Source organism: Cupressus sempervirens, chromosome 10 (assembly GCF_028749045.1).
Source record: "Cupressus sempervirens isolate cs-2001-9-10 chromosome 10, ASM2874904v1, whole genome shotgun sequence".
NCBI classification, from domain to species: Eukaryota; Viridiplantae; Streptophyta; class Pinopsida; order Cupressales; family Cupressaceae; genus Cupressus; species Cupressus sempervirens.
The window spans coordinates 143,636,389-143,659,928 of record NC_143127.1 but is presented as its reverse complement, the minus strand read 5'-3'; the positions used below and the strand labels follow the sequence as shown (position 1 = coordinate 143,659,928).

General features: G+C 35.5%; 1 protein-coding gene across 3 annotated transcripts in view; it reads right to left on the bottom strand.

Annotated features, from left to right (window-relative positions):
* LOC149532991 (DHHA1 domain protein) overlaps positions 1 to 23,540 on the bottom strand; it is a 122,755-nt gene that overhangs the window by 12,945 nt on the left and 86,270 nt on the right. For 2 of the 3 annotated variants that reach the window (XR_016357283.1, XM_089805440.1), the window contains exon 5: positions 23,251 to 23,336. Coding sequence is in view for 1 of the 3 variants with exons in the window: in XM_089805440.1 (XP_089661566.1) it covers positions 23,251 to 23,336 (86 nt within the window). In the remaining 2 variants the exon portion in view is untranslated. Of the gene's footprint in view, positions 1 to 23,245; positions 23,337 to 23,540 lie in introns of all 3 variants that reach the window. The other variant, XR_016357282.1, reaches the window with a different exon arrangement.

The following is a 23,540-nucleotide window of genomic DNA, read 5'->3' as shown; positions in this document are numbered from 1 at the left end:
TGCCATGTTGAAAGTAACAGTCTAATTGATAATGCTTAGTAATCTGCAAGTCTCCTCAAAAAACAAAAAAGGGGTGGTTACTACAGCTAATCATGCTCTCCTCAGCCTTTCGGTTCATGTTTTTTCCCACCCTCTACTAACCACCTCTAGTCCCCCTGCTCAGATCCGCCCCCATTCTCGTTTCTATTTCGAGGAGAGTGATCAAGACTTCATCTTTCATTTGAGAAGATTCCTCTATCTCGCTAGCTTCGCAAACCACAACCAGGTGTCCACCATGTTTCACTCATTGGCCACCACGATTTGGGAGTCGACTTTCCTCTCTATCCCCCACCGCTCCATTCCTAGTAACCCCAGATCTGCTCAAAAGAATACTTGCCCCATGAACCAGTGATTTGATGATACCTGTAAAACTTTCCATTACTTCTTACGCTTGGCTTTCGATACTCATTCCCCTGCTTTCACCAACATACGACTTTCTTATAAACGCTTTCTTCACCATAAGAAGCAGTTATTTATTGCTTCACAGGGAAAATCCCTCCACGACACGCTTGTTCAATGTCCCAAGATGTTTTGGTGCATCATGTTCCCCAACGTCTCCAACCCTTGTCCACCCTTGACCCTCGCCTCCTCACCTCCCATGTCTCCATGTTGTATGACATCTCGGGTCAGCTTGCTCCCCTTCCCATCCCACAACCCCATTGCCACTCGTTCTCCACCTCCAACATTTATGAGGCCATTAGACTTATGAGATGCAATAGTGTGGCTGATGAGGAGGGTTTTTAGGTTGAGCTCTTCAAGCTTGGTACCACGATCCTAGGCCCTTATCTCTCTACACTCTTTAATAGAGTGGTTTGTTTTGGTTTTTCGGACTCATGGTCGAGACACGCTATTCACCTGATCCATAAGTCTAGGTTGGCTTCTGATCCCAGTAACTATAGGACCATCATTATTGGGCATACATTTGCCAAACTTTATGCCACAACGTTGAATATTATTTTATCCAGTGACCTTGATAGGAGAAATTGCAGGGCTAAGGGCCAAGCAAGCTTCAGGGCAGACTACTAGACCATGGATCATATCTTGACACTACAGGCTATTATCAAGGAGGTCGGCACCACTCAAAGAAAGTCTACTGTTGTTTTGTGGATTTTCGTAAGACTTTTGATTCCATCCCCAGAGCGGCCCTTTTTCAAAGACTTAGAGATATTGGTATTTCTAAGATCTTACTGATAGCTATCATGAGGTTATATGAGACAAAGGTTGGTAGACTGAAGACCACTGAGGGCCTCTCTAACCCTATCCAGTGCACCATTGGGGTGAAGCAGGGTTGCCCTCTCGCCCACCTTGTTCGAGATCTACATTGATGAGCTCGAGGCCTTTCTCAATGAATCCTCGCTTCCGGGTGATAGATGCCATCTACACTAGGTATTGATCTTCATCCTTCTCTTTGCTGACGATGTGGTTCTTCTTGCTTCTTCTCATGAGGGTCTTCAGAGGCTTCTGGATAGACTTGCGTCTTTTTGTGACATAAGACAGTTGATTGTGAACCTGGAGAAGACTTGTGTTATGGTCTTCAATAGTCTAAAGACCTCACATCTCCATTTTTACTTCTAGGGTCGGGAAGTTGAGATTGCATCATCTTACACGTACCTTGAGGTTAAGTTTTCTAGATCTAGTTTCAGCTTGAGATCATCCATTCTACCTCGGATCAGCAAAGGGTTGGGTTACCTTGCCATGCTTGAGAGACAATGCTTCAAACACCACTTTTAGGACACATATATCGTCTAAGCTATCCCTCCTGGATTCCTTAGTAAGACCCACAATACTCTATGGTTCCATGGTATGGGGGCCTTCCCTTTTGAACTCGAACTAGGCCATGATTCGGTGCACCCAGACTCTCCTCCGTCAGATTATCAAATGCCATAGATCTACCCCCCATAGTGTTATTTTGGCTAAGTTTGGAGCCCATCCATTCAGGCTTGCTGCCATTTTTTACCTAATCTGGTTTCTCCATCGTCTTCATGGCTTTGCAGACTCGGCTGAAGGACAACACAGATACCCTTACTTAGCCTACTACTCGTCAGTTGCTATTGCAAACTCCAATCCAACCACTAGAGCCCACTGTTAGTATGCTCAAGCTATTATCCTGCTGACATCAGTTGGAATCGAATCTGACTGTCTCCCTCTCTATCAATTCTTATTGGATGCTCTTGCTCATCTCCTCCCCTCTCGGTAGGAGTTGAATGGGCATGTCAAACTTGACATCTATAGGCAATATATTATACAGACATGGGTTAATCCTCTAGAGGGTCTACATTTGAGGATGACATTCTACACTGAGCACTTTTGAGATATTTGAGATGGGATTATTGTACACCCTGACTACTTACACAAACATTGGATACATGCCCTGTGTATCTCCCTTGGTTCCTTCAGGGTGGGCTCGCACCAACTCCGAATATAGGTTGATCACCATATTGCTAGAGAGGAACAGGTTTGTAGACTTTGTACCTTAGCAGAGGTAGAATCTGAGACCCATTTTCTTTTCAGATGCCCCATATACTACGAGATTAGAGGGAGACTTTATTGTCTATTTAGAGATTGCAAATCCCTCTCGAAGTTTTTCAAGTACATAGATCAACGTTCCATTGTGTTCTATCTCTATGAGTCCTTACAGTTTCGTGACCATACTTTATAGCTATCATTCCCCACAAGTCAGACCTAGGCATAGCATATCACGACTGTTTTTCTCGTCCTTAGCTCTGGCTCGGGGTGTGAAGTGACCGTGTAGTTTCTCTAATACAAATCATTCTAGATCAATGAGACCCCATAGTGGATCTTTGCTAGTGACACGCCTCTTGTAGCACTCAGCTACACCATAGGGTCCCTAGTAGCCGTTGGCCATATCAGTCGATGTTGAAATTTTTCCCTTTGAAAACGGATACCTAATCTTTTCTGTGATGTCTCTCGCTTTATTCTTCATTTATTATACTTGTTCTTTTATGGACATCGTTTGGTGCTCCGTTTGTCCACTATCTTCTTGGTTGTAAGCTTCCAGTCCCATAGACCAAAGTTGTGGTCTTTCGTTGGACATTAATAAAATTATTTTATCTTATCTTATCTCTACATGGCGTAATGTGTTTTGATGTTCCAATTAGTTTGGTTGAAAGTGTGTTTGCATACAAGCTTTAAAAAACCCCAAAAAAGATCTAGTAAAAATATATTTAATAAAAAATTACAATAAATATCCTCACCAAATTGCACATATAGGCCAACTTATGATAGCTACAAATGCATTGTTTGACCCTAAATATTTTTTTAAAAAAACACTTAAGTTTTCCACATCTTATACAAAACAAGCTATTATCATCTACGAAATTAAATATCTTGATTTGTGATAATGATAGATCATGAAATTGCAATAAGCCTCTCTATATTGATGATCTAAACCTGATTTTTGGGCTGTAGCTTTCTTGGATGATCATACAACTATAGTAAAAAAATGTAGAAATATATGCTATCATTTAAAAAGTGCATACAAATTTGTCCTCACCTTTGCATTGATGTCACTTGATAGCATACACACATACTATTCAAAATAATATGACTTAAAATATAAATCTAACATAATGCAAAAGATGTTTGTCACCTAAGTTTCACTAAAATCTAATATATGCATATATAAAATGAACTCTTATAATAGGGTAACATTATGCAGGAATCCTTATGGAACAAGGAATAATCTAATCCATGCTATACCTCTAAGAGCTCACAAACGCAATATCATACACAATATTCCATTAGAATGACATTCACCTCTTATGTGAACACAATCTCATAACATAACAGAAGGATACCACAATCCTAATGAAGGCCTACTCATCGCCTCATATAACTAATTACACAATTTAACTACAAGATCTCTAGGTGATGATTGGATGATAGTTTCTAAACATGGTTCTTTAGATTTCCAATTTGTGGATATTCATAAGGAGAACGAGCACAAGGAAGAAAAAAAGAATTTACGTAGAAGCATCCATAATTGATAGCATTGAGGACAACTTTGTGTGAAGAGGAGGGCATCTTACAATTTTAATCCTATGTGTGCATGGGGTTATGAGTGGTCATCTTATGGCTACTTTAATTGTTAATTAAGTTATAAATTCACAACATATGAATTTTCACAATGAGTGTGAGGAAGAGGAGGAAGCAAACTTCATGAAAAAATATCCACGATGTTGGGGACAATCCTTATGTAGAGGGGGTTAGATGCTACACCCTTGTTCCTATGGTTGTTTTAACAACTACTTTAATTCATAGTAATATATTCCTCTACAAGTGATTAAGTTAGCATAGGTGGCATGTAAGACATAAATATGGCACATATAGGTGGTAGAGGCCAATCATTATCATCATATTGAATATTGTGTTCTTATTGAAGATGACTGGAGCTATCTCCCTCAAAGTGGATTAGGAGGTCACACCCTCAAAATGGCATATCATTATAAAATATTTGCAACATATTTCTTATTATATTCTTCTCTTGTGCAAGTTGTTTCACTACATTAGAATTTGTCATTGGCCCAATTTTATAGTTGAAACAAGTGCATGGAATTTTGTCTTGCCTAAGAAAATTGCATGATAGCCTTAAATTACCAATTTGGATGTGTGATAACCTAGGCCAACATTACCCCCCACCCCCCAATGTGTTACAGGTTCATCTATGTTAGATTGATGATAACACAAGACATGATCATTAGCACCACAATGATTCCTTAAAATTCTTTGTATACTCACTTGATCTTGATATGAGTTAGAAGCTTTATTAAATTTTTAATACATACTCTCATTAAGGGAGGGTCTCACATGCTTTATTGGAGAGTTGTGATTTGAGGCATCCTATAGTGGAAGGGGGTGTTACCATATCCGATTTTCATATTAGAGAGCTTAGATTTGTGTAACTTAGTAACATAAAAGGGGTATTGATCCTTACACAACCACAACTCAAAGACATCAAAAAGAGATCAACAACATAATACCATAGGTGTTGGTTCTTACAAAAATAAGCCAAGAATGACACACTGACATAAAGTTAGTAGCGTAATTCAAGAGTGGGTAGACAACTCACCCACAATGTGAGAAAGTGAATGAGAGACTAAATGTTATTTTTCCTACGTTGTTAGATAACTATCCAAGAAATACTATCAATGGGATCCCCATCACAAGGGGAAGTGATGAAACCCTAATAGAAATAGTGTCAACACAAGAGGCATAGGGTTGAGACGGTTGTACGTGGTAAGTTGAAGATTGGATTAGAGTAGAAGCAGTGGATGTGGAAGGGTCCACATGGGAAGAGGGGGTTGCACTACTAGTAGGAGGCGCATGGGTTGTAAAGGCAAGATTTGCAGCATGAGTATCATCTCGATCTGTAACAAGAGCATCATCCCAATGGGAGTCCTCATTAGTCTGTGATGCATTGTTAGAGGAAGACCTATGTCCAAATAGTCAAATGTTCATCATTAGCATCCCTCCACCAGTGGCAACACCTTTACAATATGAGAGAGCAAACAATTGGAAAGTGATTAGCAGAGAAGCATCAACAACATGAAAAGGGAGGCTCACATTATCCACAACCTATCTACCACCATGAAAATCACATCTCTATGGAGAGGTTTGAAGATATCAATGTCAACCAAAATGCATGCAAAGATGGAAATACCCATGACGATTGTGGTATCATCCACCTTTAGAAAATGACCAATGGAGTCGTCAATGGCTTAAAAACACGAGTCTCTAGGAATTTAAGGAAAATATTAAAAAAATGAGCCCACACATAACACACATCAAGAGGTTCAATGACACACACTAAGAGGTTCAATCAGAGGTTTGACAACAAATGCCTAGGGTTTGGTCGAAAGAGGTTGACCTCCCCAAGCCCACAACTTGCTCATCACTAGATCTCATTCTAGAGAGGAAAGAAAAATAGCAATAAAAAATCCCTTAGCATATGGGAAAAGCTAATGGGTACCTCAAACCAAAGGTCTTCAATAGTCTATTATGCAACAATGTTGATCAAGTTGAGAAGGCAAAAAACCAACAAATTTGCATACCAACCTACAACATTAGAATTAATCTCACATTTTTAACCATGTCTTGACCACACAATACCATATGGGAGGTCTTGACATGAGCCAAAGGTCAATATTTCACCTTTGGAGGAAGATTTGTAGCAAATCTACCAATAGGGCCAAAGCTCTATCCACTGACAACAAAACAAGGTCCTGGGGGGGCTTTTTTATTTACAGCCATATTAGTGGGCACCATATCAAAAGAATCAACAAACTAGCTAAAGTGCATGTTTAGAAGACCCATCCAAAATGAGCATAGGTGCAACCAGATACTGAGTTCCAAGCCTTATGGAGAATGTTGAGCTTGGGTGGGAACACAACGCCCAAACCCTTAGGGGCCAATAAAAGTGTAAGAATTTGCCTAGGGCAATACAAAAATATGCCAAGATTCAGAAGGTCAATAAATGACACAAACATGAGAGACAAAATGATATGATCCTTAATCGATTGGATTTAACAATGCTTAACAGTCAAATGATAATGAATGCATACAATCTGTATACCAAAAATGGGGTACACTTCTATAGACCATTATTCTTTAGAATACCCATGATGAAGAGCATCTCAAGAGGTGGCCTATAGCTTCCTATCTAAGGTGTGCAAGAACTATGAGATGATGGCTCTCAAATGAACCTAGCTATGCAACCCTTGCAAGGTGCACGACGGGATGGAGGATTCAAATAGTAGAGGCAAGAGTGCCAATATCCAAGAATCAACAATGGATGCAACACAAATGCAAGCTATTCAAAATGAAATGCAAGAGCTAACAAAGAGAGTTACAAGATCCTCATAGTTAGGCTATGTGAGCTAAGCTAAAGAATGTGCCATAACACAAGTAGAATGAAAACTAGCTAAGAATGCAAGAATGCTCCAAGTGCTCCAAGTACTCTGAAAGCTATAAGAAAATGTGTAGCATAACAATAGCATAAGTGTGTAAGAGATAAGAGAATGAGGAGAGGGACTCATTTTAAAGATAAATGAATGGTAGAGATTAAGAGGCAAAATCAAGGGTGGAGAATGAGCCTTGAGTGATCCATGCACACAAGAATCTCACCTAAGCAAGATCAATGGCTATGTTTAAAAGGCAAAAGATGTCTGGAGGAGAATAAAGATTCCACCCACCTTGGAAAGTGTGCACCTTGTGTGAGACAAAAATGTCTTTTCTTTGTTTTTAAAATAGGAATAATGTTTTTTATGTGCACACTTAGGATAAGTGGGATTTGGGGATTTTCTTTAATTAAAAGAGAGTAACTTCTTTCAATTAAATAAAAGACTTAGAATAAGGTGGTCAAACCATAGGTTATAAATGAATAAATATCAAAGTAATGATTTGATCAAGAATAAGCAATGGATAAATTAAGAGAAAACGCTAGAAGGGGAGCTCATAGTCTAGATGACCATTTTTGGGTGATTACACAATGTAGTTGTGTCTTAATATAAGAAAAGGTTGATAACTAGGAGATATGCACGAGATAACCTATCAACCACACTAGGTGGCATCACGTGTCTACCAAAGTTGGATAATCCTCTATTATACAATGAAGTATGTACAAACATGTGCAATAATGAGATGATGGTAATGTGAGAAAAGCACAAAAGGTGGATTGCACACATAAAGTGGAAGGAGATAATTAACTCTACCTAAAGTGGAATTCTCCTACACCATGTGCTAAAATAGGAACACACTTCTAGGTGTCTACAATGCAAACTACTATGTTATGCATTATCCTAGTTAACATTAAGTAAAGTGTAATAACAATATTTAATTACACCAACCCCCCAACACACACACAGACACTCTTAAGTGCAACTTAAGGAAATGCACTTAAACTCATAATATTAGATGGGTCCCAACTACCAAGCCATGTTTGGTACCAATGTATAATATGCAAGTGCAAAATCAATGCAATGCAATCTCCCATAAAGTAGAGAAAGGGAGAAAACCTCATAGGAAAAACTCCACCCTCCCTTGCCCTCCCTCACCCTCCCACCCGGAAAAGAGATGAAAATAGACAAGATGCATGGATGGGTGGAGTACTCAAGGTTCCCCCATTATATACAATCAAGTATCCCCCCATAGGAAGGAAACACATAGACATGATATCCACCTATAATGGACAATGTTTTGCAAAGATGTAGGTGAGTTTTTAAGGCAAAACATAGACCAATACATACAAACAGCATTACTCCCCTTAAGAAGAAGATAGACCAAGTGTAGATGCAAGAACGCTTCCCATTTTGGTTAGGAATTAAGAAGGGTAATATTGATAATGTCTCTAAAATCTTATCTTATGTCGTCATGTCCTTGAATGATGAAGATGCCACTAACCAATCATAAACATACCCAATGGAAGGTGACAAGTAAGGAACCAATTGTAAAATCCCCCTTTTCCAAGCCTTAGCTAACAACTAGCATATCATAGAAATACAGTTACCACTTCACATTCATAAGAAAGCAGTTATAATAGTTATGTTCATGTGAAAGAGATTAACGGTTACAAACAATTTAAATGAATATCTTAACTAGCAAGTGTAGGAATTATCAAATAAATTTAAATAAAGAATTTAAGTTCTACATACCTTAAACTTTGAAACCGGAATCTACCTAGGGCAACATCTGCAAAACTCAGGTTAGTCCATATATACCACTTAGGGCACAAATAGTTAAACCATTGTATCGTAATGTCAAATACCATTTAGGGCATCAAATACCACAATATTATCCCTTTTCTTTCCTATTGCTATTTATGGAAATATCATATTGTTAAAGATACATTCATATTCATTATTCACATAATTGAAAGGCAACTATGAAAACCATCTGGTAAGCCTATCTCATGCATGTAGAAACATTTCATGATCAAATTGTAAAATCAACGGATTTACTAATACATTTAAAAGGAAACTGATTTCTAATCATTGTAAGGAAAAAATTGATTAAACAATATTAATCGTCTAACATTTCTTCAACTTGAGATTTCAAATGTCATAAAAGTAACTACTCATTACCAGAGGATTTGATTGTGGATCATATCTCTATCTTGTGCAAGCCTTGGCATCTGATGGAGAGGAGAAGCATTGTCAAGGGCTTAACCTCCCAACCGCGGACCCTTAATAATCCCCACACAATCTCATCCAAGAAAGGTCCTCCCTACCCAGAAAATAGACAAGGAACACCGTGTGTAGTCATTGAGCATCCTGATATTTATAGTATCTATCCACCACTCGACTAGACAACAAAATCTAAACATTGGACCTCCATGAACTGACTCGGTATATGTAGTTTTGACTATTCATTTACTCGTGTTTATCGACATTCAATGGTTCTTGCAAGGATACTTCTCCTCTTCACCCATTTATGCTTGACCTTTCTGGTCTTGGGTACATCTTGGGAGATTTTTCTAGTATATATGTATTTATCAATTGGAATTTATTTACTCCAATCTGATTCTTATCTCAATTGGTATATGGTTAATACCATTGTATAAGTTAGACGTATGTCTCATGAAATATAATGGAACCATCTCTATGTATAATGTACGTGATTATGCATTTTACAAGTGTTTTCTGAACAATTTCAATGAAGTCAACCCATGCATAATTGTACGAGTTTGTACTAGCACCTAATATGCATGAATAAAAGAAAGTATAATATGATGGAACAATTCTTATGTTTCAAAATCAATATACTCTTGAGCTTTTGGTTACGACCAGTATGCTTATCCATGATGTGGATGTACATTATCATAGCATTCATTCATTCCCCTAGTCGAAATCATCTTTACAACAATATATATATATATATATATATATATATATAAAGAAACTTGAGTAATGATTTCATGACTTGAGAATGATGGTTAAGACTAGTTGTTGTGGTCTGACAACACAACTTCAACACAAAAATGAGCTTCTAGTACTATTGACAATCGTTTGACTGATACTATAGTTGTTGTATTATGGCATGTAACAAGAATGATGTTGAGTCTTCGAAAGGAGTTAAAGTAATAGAAGATCTCCATAACAATGCACGAATGTGCACTCAATATGCAAATGGATTACAACATGCAACTATGCTTCTAATGTGCAATTGTGAATGTAGTGTACGAAAACGATACGTTGGGCAATATAATATGCGATTGAGTCATGGATTTAATTGTAGAGCCATAAGCGATTGGAAAAAAGTTGCTATTGAACCCTATCCTTGGTAAAGAAGAACACCCGTATATAGAGCTTGCTAAGCTATGTAATACCAATAGTAAAAGTCTCACTGTATCCATAAATTGCCTCAAGCTTTGATAAAGAAAACAAGAAAGGAGCGGTGAAGGAGTTATAAAAGAAAACTAATAGCCATAGGCTATTACTTGGCAACATTCTAGAAAGAAAATAAAAAGGTCATCGGCACAAATATTTAAAATGGGCATCTGAAACTTATAAGGCCCGATGGAAAATAATATTGAAATATGAAAGGTAGCCACACATTAAATAATATTTAACCATAGCCAAGGTGAAAGAAATAGTAATATTGTATTAATATATATCATCATGGTATCTAAAATACACACACACACACACACACACACACATATATGTATATGTACATGTACATACATAAACCCCCACCATATATTTCTTATATATACGCCAAATATCAGATGTGTATACGTCCTTATATATATATATATATATATATATATATATATATATATATATATATAGCACTACTAAATTATGATAAAATACAGCGGAGGGCCCCCCCAAAAACAACTTAGATTTTGTAGACAAATATAACCACAACATAATAAAAATGTAAATTTGAAATAGGAAAAAATACATATATATTTTAATTTGGATCCACGTAGTCGTTATGCACGTGGGCCCTTATGACTCATTTGTACAATTTTGTTTGCCTTGGAATTGACTTCTACTCAATATAAATAAATTTATAGTCAATTTGTAAGGAATGGCCACTCGGACGCAATGGTGAGGTCAAATCATGCTCTATACGTTCCCACATGTTGCTGGTACCTAGAATTTGAATCGTAGCCCTCCAACAATTAAAGCATTTTTTTTGCTTTGCAATGAACTCTCCTATGACTTTGATACCATGTAAGAATTTGCTTAAGTCAACACAACAATATACCAAGATCTAGAAGTTCAATGAATAAGACTAACAAGAGAAATCCTTAATTGACTAGATTCAAGATAATTAGTAATTTAATGATAATGGATGTATACAATGTAGATGTGCCTTAATATATAGGCAATGCATGATAACTAGGAGATATACAAGAGATAATGTATCAACAACACTAGGTGGTATCAGATGTCCACCAAATGTGGATCATCCTCCATTATACAATGAAGTACATGCAAATGTGTGCAACAATGAGAGAATGATAATGAGATAAGAGCAATAAAGGTGAGACTCACAAATAAAGAGAAAAGAGGTAACAATTAACTACACCTCAAGTGGAATTCTATTACACCATGTGCTAAAATAAGATGCAAACTCCTAGTTGTATGCAATGCAAACTACCATGTAATGCATGATCCTAAGTATGCTTAAGTAAACTATAAGTAAGACTATCTAATTACACCAAAACCTCATCTACTGATGAAGAGGTTGTAGGATTCAATCTCTTCATTCAAGTGGGAGTAGGCGATTATTGTGATAGAAGGACAAGTTTTATGTGTTTTGTGTAAAGGTTGGTCATACTTTATAATAATTTATTACTTTGTATCATCCTTACAATGTGATTACTTGTTGATGAGTTAGCTCAAAGATCATGTTGGCCCTTTTTTTCCATATTCAAAAAAAAATGTCTTGAAGCAGTTTGACGCTTTTATTGCATTGCATTGTTTCAGTCTTTTGTATTTACTGAATTTGACAATGGTATATCTTTTAGAGATATTGTAGTTCGTAGATTGGAAACACTATGAAAAGACAAAACAAATTAGTCTATATACAACCGTGCATCTAAAAATGAAAATTTTGTTGAACCCCTTGCACTTGTCAAAAAAATCATCCCAAAAAATAAGTAAATGTAATTTATTTGAGAAATTGTAAAGCAAATATAGTATTTGAGAAATCATAAAGTGAATATAATATTTAAAAATCATAAATGTTCCTATTTTATGAAAAACTCGTGTTATAAAGAAGTAAATATAATATTTGAGAAATCATAAATGTTCATATTTTATAATTTGATTTATTTTGGATAAAAGTTTCTTTTTGTTTTGTTTCTTTCAATGTTTGTAGAAAGAATTTAGTAATTGAAATATATTTTCTTACACTAAGTCAAATTTTAATATTACTATAAAGATTAACTTATGTAGTTTTTGCGAGATGGGCTATTGTGAAACACTACTCATGAAATATAGATCAATGAATTTGAGTCTTGACCTAAAAATGATGTAGTCAAATATCAATAGCAATATTTAGTTTTTCTTTTGTTATAGAAATGAACTATAACTAGAATCAAAATAAAGTTTGTATTAAAATGGTGATTTTCCTCTCTAAAAGTGATTTTTAATTATATCATTTTATTAAGGTCACAGTTATAATTAATATTGCATAGTTTTATGATCAAAATAATAGAATTTTAACTACAAGAATAATTTTATAAGATTGTATTATAATTATCTATAATAGAAATTTATGTAAAAGGATGGTCCCAATTCATTTCTTCAAAGCTTTGAATGCCACCTCTCATTTTGGCCCTTTGTGTGGAAAATGTGGCTCCTAATCCATCTGTGAAAACCTTCCTCCAAGGAAGAGTTTTTAGAGGGAAAAAAAGCTCTAATTCAGTAGGTTTACAAAGTAGTGGCTGAAATTAAGTGAAAGACATGCTTAGATTTGAGAAAATTGAATAGATGTTTTGGAAGAAGAAGTCAATATTTTACCCTATGTCAAGGGGTTGTTCATTATGAAATTCAAGTGTTTTGCAAAAAAAATTGGACGCTAATAAATGGCCCTTGGGTTCTTCGTGGTAATTTTGTGTTGTTAGCACCTCAATGTCATTCTTTTGATCTTCCCTTCTAATTTTGGGAATTTGGCTTCCTTTAGGCAATTTGCAATGGTGTAGGGAATTTTCATTGTAGTTTACAGGAAACTCCAAATTATTGAACTTTTACCTCTACTCGAATATGTTTGGAGATGAACTTGTTTGATGATCTACAATAAGTAGTCTATGAAAAGTTGGCCTTTCAATGCATAAACTATTTGTCCACATATTATGCAACTCCTCAAAATGTCATAAGAGGACAACTAATGAGCACAACAATTTGGGATAACGGGGCAAACCTACTTGGTGAATTGGGATATGTGATAACTTGCACTTTCAAATTGATAAGAATTTGAATCAAGCTCCTCCAGATATCTACCCTTTTTACCCTCGATATGTTGGCTTTAGTTAGAGGGGATACTCTATTAGAAAGTAAAGTCCACTAAGATAACTAAGAGAGGGGAGGGGTGAATCAGTTATGCAATTAAAACAACTCTCAATATTCTTATTAATTCCAAGACATGTAAACAGTAGATGCAACAACCATAGAAAGATCACCAACACAATAACACCAAATATGTTAACTAGGGAAACCCTTGATCAGAGGGAAAACCCTTGTTGGGATGGTACCCACAAAATCATGTACTAACATAAGCATTCCTTGTAAGACGATGTACCCTGTTAGGAGTCAATGAAATACATTCAGTACATATCAGTCCCTATTAGGAGACTTTGAATCATTGTTAGCAGATTCCAACCCTATTAGGAGTTCTCCCAACCCTATTAGGAATTGTTAAGGAAGACGGAAGGACCCACTGTCCAAACAGCTTCAGAGAAAAACCATTGAGCTCATTGTCCAACTAGCCTTAGTACTATCATTCTCAGAATAATACAATTATACAACTGTCCAACAACTTCTTTGCCAAATTGAGTCTCTTTGTTCCCTCATCGTGTCTTACCATACCAAACATTTCTCTGATCAAAAGATATTTGCTATTAGGTTCATTGGATCTTAAATACAAGCTCGCATACTCGCACTTACACAATACAATGATTATACCACACCCTACCACAAGGAAAATATTTTTCTTTTATACCAAGTCCTAAAAAAAAATATTGAGTCGGCCTTGAGGCTTTCCCAATTTACAATAATAATATAGGACTGACTTAAGATATTACAATTACACGTTACATTACATCTTTACATTTTTCACAATTACCCACAACTGTCAGGTCACAATCTTCGTAACTCTTTACTTAATGCTCATCTAGATGTGCGTGTTTGCCCATTGCATCTTCATGATGTCTTCTACCTTTTGTCCAAGTCTGCATAACTAGATTATATCGCTATTAGGAGCTACAATCCAAACAACAGTAACTGCTACATAGAAACTCTATCTGAACATTACCTTTACTAAATCCATATCTTTGTCCAATCTTTATATTGTCTTACGAGCTCTTAACTATTGCATCTAAACACTCTGTACAACATTATTCCAAACCCGCATAAGCTCAACTTCATTTCTCAAATCTTGCAAAACCAAACTCTATCGGTTGCACTGCCAGTCTTCATAGAATAACCAGGACATCAACGACAAACTATGTCATGAATGCAAGACAATCTTTGTATCATGTCTCCAACAATGTTAGGCTACTCCCCTATAGGAATACCATTAGCATCCATGCTTAACAATCTCCCCTTTTGGCATTAATGGCAACATAGATGAAAAACATCTAAGTTCCATGAATACCAAATGTCTCTGCTACAACTGCTATCCCATTCATGTTGACCAAGAACATCCATTGTATTGTAACCAACATGCATACAGAAGGTGTTAATCTCTCCCATACATCAGCATCTTTTCAAATCCTCTTCATCAATAAATCTTTTCCTCAGCAACATCTCTCCCCCATTGACATCAATGACAAAGGTATCATTATGTCAATTCTCTTCATAAGATATGCAATAAACTCAAGTGTCCAAAGACGCTATTAAATACCAATACCAAGAGTCCTTAATGACTCAACTCAAACATAGATACTCCCCATAGAAGAAGCATCAAACATCTAGTCCAGATTAAATAAATAGTGCTTCGTTACCACTGGATTGATGCAATCTCTACATCAACTACTCAAAAGTAGGTTGGGGCATAACCCCAAGCATACCTCTCAAACACTCAAAAGTATCCTTCGGCAAAGGTTTTGTAAATGTCTGCTATCTACTCCTTTGTGCGAATATACTCTAATCTTATCTCTTTCTCTGCAACATTCTCTCTCAAAAAGTGATACTTAATAGATATGTGATTTTTCTTTGAATGTAACAATAGATTCTTTGACATACTCACTATACTTGTGTTATCACAATGTATGATAACATGCTCTGTAAACTCTATCCCAAAATCTTTCAGCATTTGTTTCATCCATATAATCTTATTACAACTGTGTTTGCTCCTACTACATACTTTGATTTTGTCATACTCTTTGAAATATAGTCTTGTTTCTTGCTTAGCCAAGAAACCAATCTTCCTCCCAAGAAGAATGCTCCACCACTAGTACTCTTTCACTCATCTACACTTCCTACCCAATCTGCATTAGTATATGCACATAAAGTAAAATCATTTGATCTGTCGTATCATAGTCCAAAATCAGGTTTATCCTTCAAATATCTAAAAAAATCTCTATATTGTTGCATAATGTGGCTCTTTAGGATCAACTTGAAATCTTGCTACAATACCAACTACATTAGATATATTAGGTCTAGTGTGTGTTAAACATTGCAATTTTCCAATCATAGATTTGTACTTGCTCTACTTAACAATAGGGGTTTCATCTTTGCTAAATAACTTATGACCAATTACCATAGGTGTTCCAACAAGTTTACAACTTTCCAAACCAAATATTTTCAACAAGTCTTTAAGATACTTAGCTTTTCATATGAAGTTACCATCTTTGTTTTGGAGAGTCTGCAATACCAAGAAATACTTCATCTCACCAACATACTCATCTCAAATTTCTTCTTCATTTCTGTTGCAAATGCTTCATTTGCTTCCTCATCACCTCCAAAGATTATGTCCTCCACAAATAGTAAGTTGTTGTCAATCTCGCTCAAATATTACCTTTTGCAAATCCCAAACTTATCAAATACTTATCCAATCTTGCATACTAGGCTCTAGGCGATTGTTTCAATCCATACAATGCTTTCTTCAACTCACAACCCATATCTTCTTGATTTGTAAAAGGAAAACCATCAGGCTGCTCAATGTGTACCTCTTCTTCTAACTCACCATTTAGAAAAGCTGATTTGACATCCATCTAATACAATTTTAAAAAATTGTTAGCTACCTAAGCCAAAAACATTCTAACTGTCTCTATTCTAGCAATAGCTGCAAATGTTTCCTTAAAATCAATACCTTCGTATTGTGAGTAACCTTTAAATACCAATCTTGCTCTATTTCTCACAATCTCACCTTGTTCATTCATCTTGTTTATGAATACCCACTTAGTTTCATTAACGTTCTTATCTTTAGGTCTAGGAACCAATTCACATGTGTTATTCTTTTCATAATGCTCTAGTTCTTCTTTGATAGCTTTAATTGAAAAATTATCTTTACTAGCTTCATTAGCACTCTTAGGTTTAATTTGAGAAATCAAACATAGTTCTTCTTGTACCTTGTTTCTTGTCATAACTCCTTTGTCTTTGCTTCCAATAATCTGATTAGCATGGGGATTCCTTATCAAATTTATGTTAGGTGTCACCACTTCAACTCTTGGTTCTTCTCTTTGTTCTTGTGCTTGTACTTCTATCTAAATTTATTTCTGCAAATCAATGTCAGACTCATAAAATAGTATTCTTTCCTGAATTTCTAAACTTCTCATCAATTCTTACATTTGCTCTCTCAACAATAGTCTTAGTTCTTTGATTAAACATCTATATGCTTTACTTTCAATGAATATCCAAGAAACATATAGTCATCGCTCCTTGAATCAAACTTTCCAATGTCATAATCTCTCTTAATGTAACACTTACTTCAAAAGATTCTGAAATACTTAACTGAGGATGCATCTCCAAACCAAAGTCCATAAGTTGTCTTACCAGTGCCTTGTCTTATTTGTACTATGTTCATTGAATACATTGATGTATTTACTGCTTCTCTCCAAAATATCTTTGATACGTTGTTCTCAAGCATCACCGTTTTTGCTGCCTCTATCATTGTTGTGTTTCTTCTTTCTGCTATCTCATTTTGTTCAGGTGTCTTAGGGGTTGCAAGTTATCTTTTAATGACATTTTCTTCACAAAAACTATTAAACTCATTTGAAGTAAACCCTCTACCTCTATCAGATCTCAAACATTTGATATTCAAGCCAAATTCATTTTCAACTCTACTCTTAAATATATTAAACTTCTCAAAAGCATTAGATTTCCCTCTAAGAAATGTCACCCACAACATTCTAGTGAAATCGTCAACAAGAATCATAAAATATGTTTCACCATAAAATGCTTTTGTCTTTGTAGAACCACTCAAATTTGTGTGCACAATCTCCATCTTAACAGATATAGTAAATTTCTTCCTTGGAAATGAACTTTCTTTTGTTTTGCCATCACAGATTCCTTACACACCATGTTAGTAGGTTTCACAATTTTAGAGAAATCTCTAACAACAAAAGTAGTACTTATCTTCACAATGTTAACAAAGTTGATATGACGAAATCTCTTATGCCACAACCAACTATCATCCACTTTAGCAACTAAGCATGTCATCTCTGTAGGATTCAACTGATATACATTATCTCTTGTTCTTGTACCAGTACCAATCAGTGTGTCATCTTTATCCTTGATAACGTAGGTCTTCTTAGTAAATTGCAATTGATAACCAATTTTCCACTAGATGTCCAACACTCAAAAGATTATGTCTCATACCATCAACAAAGTAAACATCAACAATGTCAGTCTTTGCATCAAGTGTAATTGATCATTTTCATTTTTATATGATAGGTTGCATTGTTTCCAACTCTAACAATTCCTCCATAATAGCTATTGAATTCAATGAACTTGTTCATGTTTCCAATCACGTGATGGGAACAACCACTATCAATAATCCACTCGGATTTTTTTCTTTTCAACTTGAGATACTAATGCCTTTTCTTCTCTAACCACTTCTTTTTTAGGGCTTTCTTCCTTAATAGCAACAAATCATATTTCATCAACACCTCCACTTAAAATTTCTTCTATCTTAGCATCAAATTTGTCCTCATCATTTGCAAAAAGACATTCCTTAGGTTTTCTTAGTTTGTAGTTATTTCGAGTCTTTCTTACTCTCTTAGGACACTTAGAAGAATAATGATCATATTCATTACAAGTCCAACATTTAAAGATTTTGTTACCTTTAGGTTCCTTCTTCATAAGAAAGTCAAGTCCTTCCTCAATCCTCTTTTCTTCTTCCACTCCTATTTGGTTGCTACTAGCATAGTCTCTACTTGTATTTGCACTCCTTGTTAACATAGGTTGAACACTTAATACGCTGAAAGAAATTTCAACATTAGGTCAATTCTCCACTCTGTCTCATCAACATTTTTCTTGACTGCAATCTCCCAAGAAGAGTCTCTCTTGTAAATTTTGGTAATAAGGGAATAACATGTTCAATCATTTGTGTTGTTTGTCAGTATGCAAGTGTCAAGATCTTTAATATCTTCCATATAATCTCATCTTCAGATTTTTCTCTTCCACATGTCTTAGTTCTTGCAAGAATTTCTGCATGTCTTCTAAAATAACTTATTATAGATTCATCTTCCATCATTTTAGCATCTTGATATAGGCATATCTAATTTTTTAGTCTAACCTTTTAAGCATGATTATCACCTTTAAATGTACTTTGTAAAGTAGTCCAAATTTCATAGGCAAGTCTTAAAGATTTTACCTAAGAAAATTCAGTTTCAGGAAGATTTGATAGTAGTGCTTCCCTTTCAAGCATATTTAACATGAATACATCTTTATGGACTTTATCACAAGTTTCAAGATCCTTTTCTTCAATCACAACGTTCTTACTCTTATTAATCAACCAATAATCCAAACCCATGCATAGTAAATGTGTCTTCGTCTTTTCCTTCCAACTGTCATAGTTAACTCCATCAAACTTCAGACTTTCTTTCCTGAACTGCACCATAGATCTCCTTAAGCTATTAAACTTTTCCTTCAACGACTTGATGCTCTGATACCAGTTGTTAGAAAGTAAAGTCCACCAAGATGACTGAGAGGGGGGAGGGGGAGTGTATCAATTATGCAATTAAAACATTTCTCAATATCCTTATTAATTACAAGACACGTAAACAGTAGAAGCAACAATCATAGAAAGATCACCATACACAATAACACCAGATATGTTAACTAGGAAAACACTTTATCAAAGGGAAAACCCTAGTGGGGATGGTACCCACAAAATGATGTACTAATATAAATGTTCCTTGTAAGAGGATGGACATTGTTAGGAGTCAACAAAATACATTTAGTACATATTAGTCCTTGTTAGGAGACTTTGAATCCCTGTTAGGAGTTGCTAAGCAAGACAAAAGGACCCACTATCCAAATAGCTTCAAGGCAAGACCACCGAACTCACTATCCAACTAGCCTTAGTACTATCCTTCTCAGAATAATACAATTATACAACTATCCAACAATAACTTCTTTGCCAAATACAGTCTCTTTGTCCGCTCACTGTGTCTTACTGCACCAAACACTTCTCTGATCAAAAGATATTCACTATCAGGTTCACTGGATCTTACATACAAGTTCGCATAGTCGCATTTATACAATACAATGCTTATACCACACTCTACCACAAGGAAACATCTTTCCTTTATACTAATTCCCAAAACAAATTATTGAGTCAGCCTTGAGGCTTTCCCAATTTACAATAATAATATAGGACCAACTTAAGATATTGCAATTAAACGTTACATTACATCTTTACATTTTTCACAATTACACACAATTGTCAACTCATAGTCTTCATAACTCTTCACTTGATGCTCACCTAGATGTGCATGTTTGACCAAAACATCTTCACAATGTCTTCTACCTCTGTCCAAGACTACATAACTAGATTCTATCTTTGTTGGAAGATACAATCCAAAAAAACAATAACTGCTACACAAAAACTCAATCTAGATGTTGTCTTTACTAAATCCATCATATCTCTATCCAATCTTCATATTGTCATGTGCGCTCTTAACTATAGCACCTAGACACTCTATAGAACATTATTCCAAATCTGCATAAGCTCAACTTCACTTCTCCAACCTCACAAAACCAAATTATGTTTGTTGCATTTTCAATCTTTACAGAATAACCAGTATGTTGACATCAATGACAAACTATGTCATGAATGCAACACACAACCTTTGTATCATGTCTCTAACAATGCTAGGATACTCTCCCATAGGAACACCATCAGCATTCATGCTTAACATACTCGTCGTAAACTTGAGACCGATAATGTTGCCCCCTTGTTTACATTAGCAATTTCTTAAAAGTACAGGTATTTCAAGTCACTCTCACATATCACTTTCATCATTGATCCTTGACCTATAAAGACTAGAGAGAAGTAAAGAGAAAAACATCAGACCCACCAAAAATGAAGCATCAAATGACTTTAAGATCTTGGATACTCCATATTCTTTGTGTTAAGGCATGGTTGTCTTGGAAGCACTCCTAGAATAATAAGTTGATAGGTGCAATATTTTCTTCACAATACAACATTTTGGGGTTAGTCCTTTTAGTCTTTTGTTAATTTATTTCAAAATTATAGAGGGTGCAGCTTGCTTATGACTAACTTACAATTAATTTTTTTATGGAAATTAATTAGATATAATATAAATATCATTATTAATCATAAAAAAATAGAATTAGATATTGTATAAGACATAAATATTATTATATATTTTAAGATATATGTTATATTATGGACAAACTCAAAACAAATTCAATTCTAAAAAAATGATTAACTAAATTTGCAAGTTGAACCTTCGAACCCATGCCTGAACAATTACTGAGACTGGTAACTAAGGATTGGTACTAAGAGATGGGTGCTTGGAGATAGAAAAATAACTAATAAATAAACAAAATTATATATCCATCTATCTATGTTCATGTATGTCTATATGTTTATATCTTTGTGTATGTCTATCCATGTCTCTATTTGCAATCTGCTTGACTATATTTATTTATATGTTTGTATGTCTATCTATCTTGATATCCATCTCTGTGTACTAGTTTCTCAACATCTTGTGTTGGTGGTCCCCTCTTGTTTTTTATTTATTTGTTTTCGTTCTGCACTTTGTGAGGTCTTTTTAGGTTTCTCTTTGTAAAGCTTCCAATTGTAAACTAAAGTATTTTGAGTTCATGTCCTCTTCAATTACCATGTTTGGGAGAAGATATTTGGAGAACTCAATAGCTAATTGATAGATTCCCTTAGCATGGAGTTGATTCTACTATGGCATTGATAATTAGTTTGTCAAGAACAATTTTGTTAATAAAATATATGCTAAAATTACCTTTCAGAACCCATTATATTTTACTGTGTCAAAAATTGGAATTCTCTAATTGCGAGATGGCGAGTTAACAAATAGCTACTTGCTCTTCTTTGGCCAGTGATTAATTAATGCCTCTTTATAGGATCTCTTTATTTATGCTTGCCAGGAAATCATGGGAATTTTTTAGTTTGCTTGAAGATGTTTCCAAAACACAAGGTTCCCTGGAGATGAGGAAACTTGGAGGTCTCTGGTACTAGTACAGATACTGGTACAACTATCTTTCAAAAATAAGAGATGGGTATACTTGGAGATGTTGACTTTTTTTTAAAATATAACTTAATGATTTCCAATAAATATCATAGATTCATAACATAGTGCTTTGAGAGCAAGAACAATGGAAAGTTCTGATTAGATAAAGCAGGAGAGGGCCCTAACCCAACAAAAAACATCATGTCTTGAAAAAGACAAGCGAAGAGGAATTCACAAGAAGTGACAACAAAAGGCTTTGTAACAGAGCCACAACTGCACAAAGCTAACTAAAACACCTCAACAAAGGATCAAAGGAACTAGACTCCAAAAAACAACAAGATGCAGCAACATTGGAAAAGACGAAGCCAATTCAAACCACAAACACATTCTTGGGAAGAGAAGGCACCCAACAACCTAAAAACAAAGCGTAGGACAACCATGGATCCAACCATCACCACACATGAGAGGGCAAAAGTACTAGGAAAGGTTGGAGAAACAATACTAACTGCACCCTCACACCAAGCAAGGGAAGGAACCAGGGTGTCAAAGTGGCCAGAAAGACAACCACCCAAAAAGGACCATCGCAGAGACCCAAAAACCCCAAGCGCAAAAGAGCAAAGCATAGCAGAAGAAAGGATCTATGAATGCCTCACACAAAGCCGAGGAGTAGAAGGAACAACTAAGCTAGAAATAGGCCAGCTAAGGAGAACCTAATCCACCAGACATGAAAAGGCCGAAGTATTGGGGAGAAGGAGAGTCTAATACAACACCAACACCACAATTGAGAAGAGCAAGAACCAAAGCTACCAACAACAAAAGTGGACAACCCCAACACACCAAGACTTGCACAACCTAACAGGGTAGCAGCATTGGCAAAGGAGCCAGAGCAAGGCGACAACCCCAAGTCATGAAGATAAGGAAATCAAAAGCACCTAGAAGATAACCAAGCCAGAGAACAAGGCAAAACTACGCCAAAACAACCCAGGAAAAAAGAAGCCCAATCCAACCTTTGACCGAGAAGGTGTAAATAGTTGGAGTTCGAGGTTAGGAAATGTCAAAAAGATGCAAAAGTTGGGGTTTGGGAATCATTCATGCCAAAAGTAAATGTTTGGGCAAACATTTTGTGAAAGTTAGAAATTGAAGTTAGGATTTCCAAAAAGTTAAGCTTTGGCTAAAACTCTTGCAAAAGGTTAAGGTTTGCAACACATTTTTATGTACAGGAGGAAAATGGCTTAGAATTTTTTTAATTTGGCCCTTTAAAAATCTAGGCAACAAGAATTTATTAAGGAAACTCAGCCATTTCCAAATTTAAAAAAAAAAATGTAACTAACATACTTAACCTTAGATTCAAACCAGAACTTTTAAGAGCTAATTGGTGGCCGAGTTCACTCCTCAAATGTGAAATAGTCTGATCAACTTTTGTAGCCTACATGTAAAAACAAGAAGAAAAGCAATTCAGAAATACACACATATAATCATAATACACTCCTACCAACTTGTAAAGATTACATGTTAAAGAGGAAATGTGAATCAAAAATGTGTGTGTGTGTGTGTGTGTACTGTAAGAACCCAAATTTAGCTGACTGAATAAATGTGAATTTTTGTATATGTGGACTACAAGTTTAGTTCT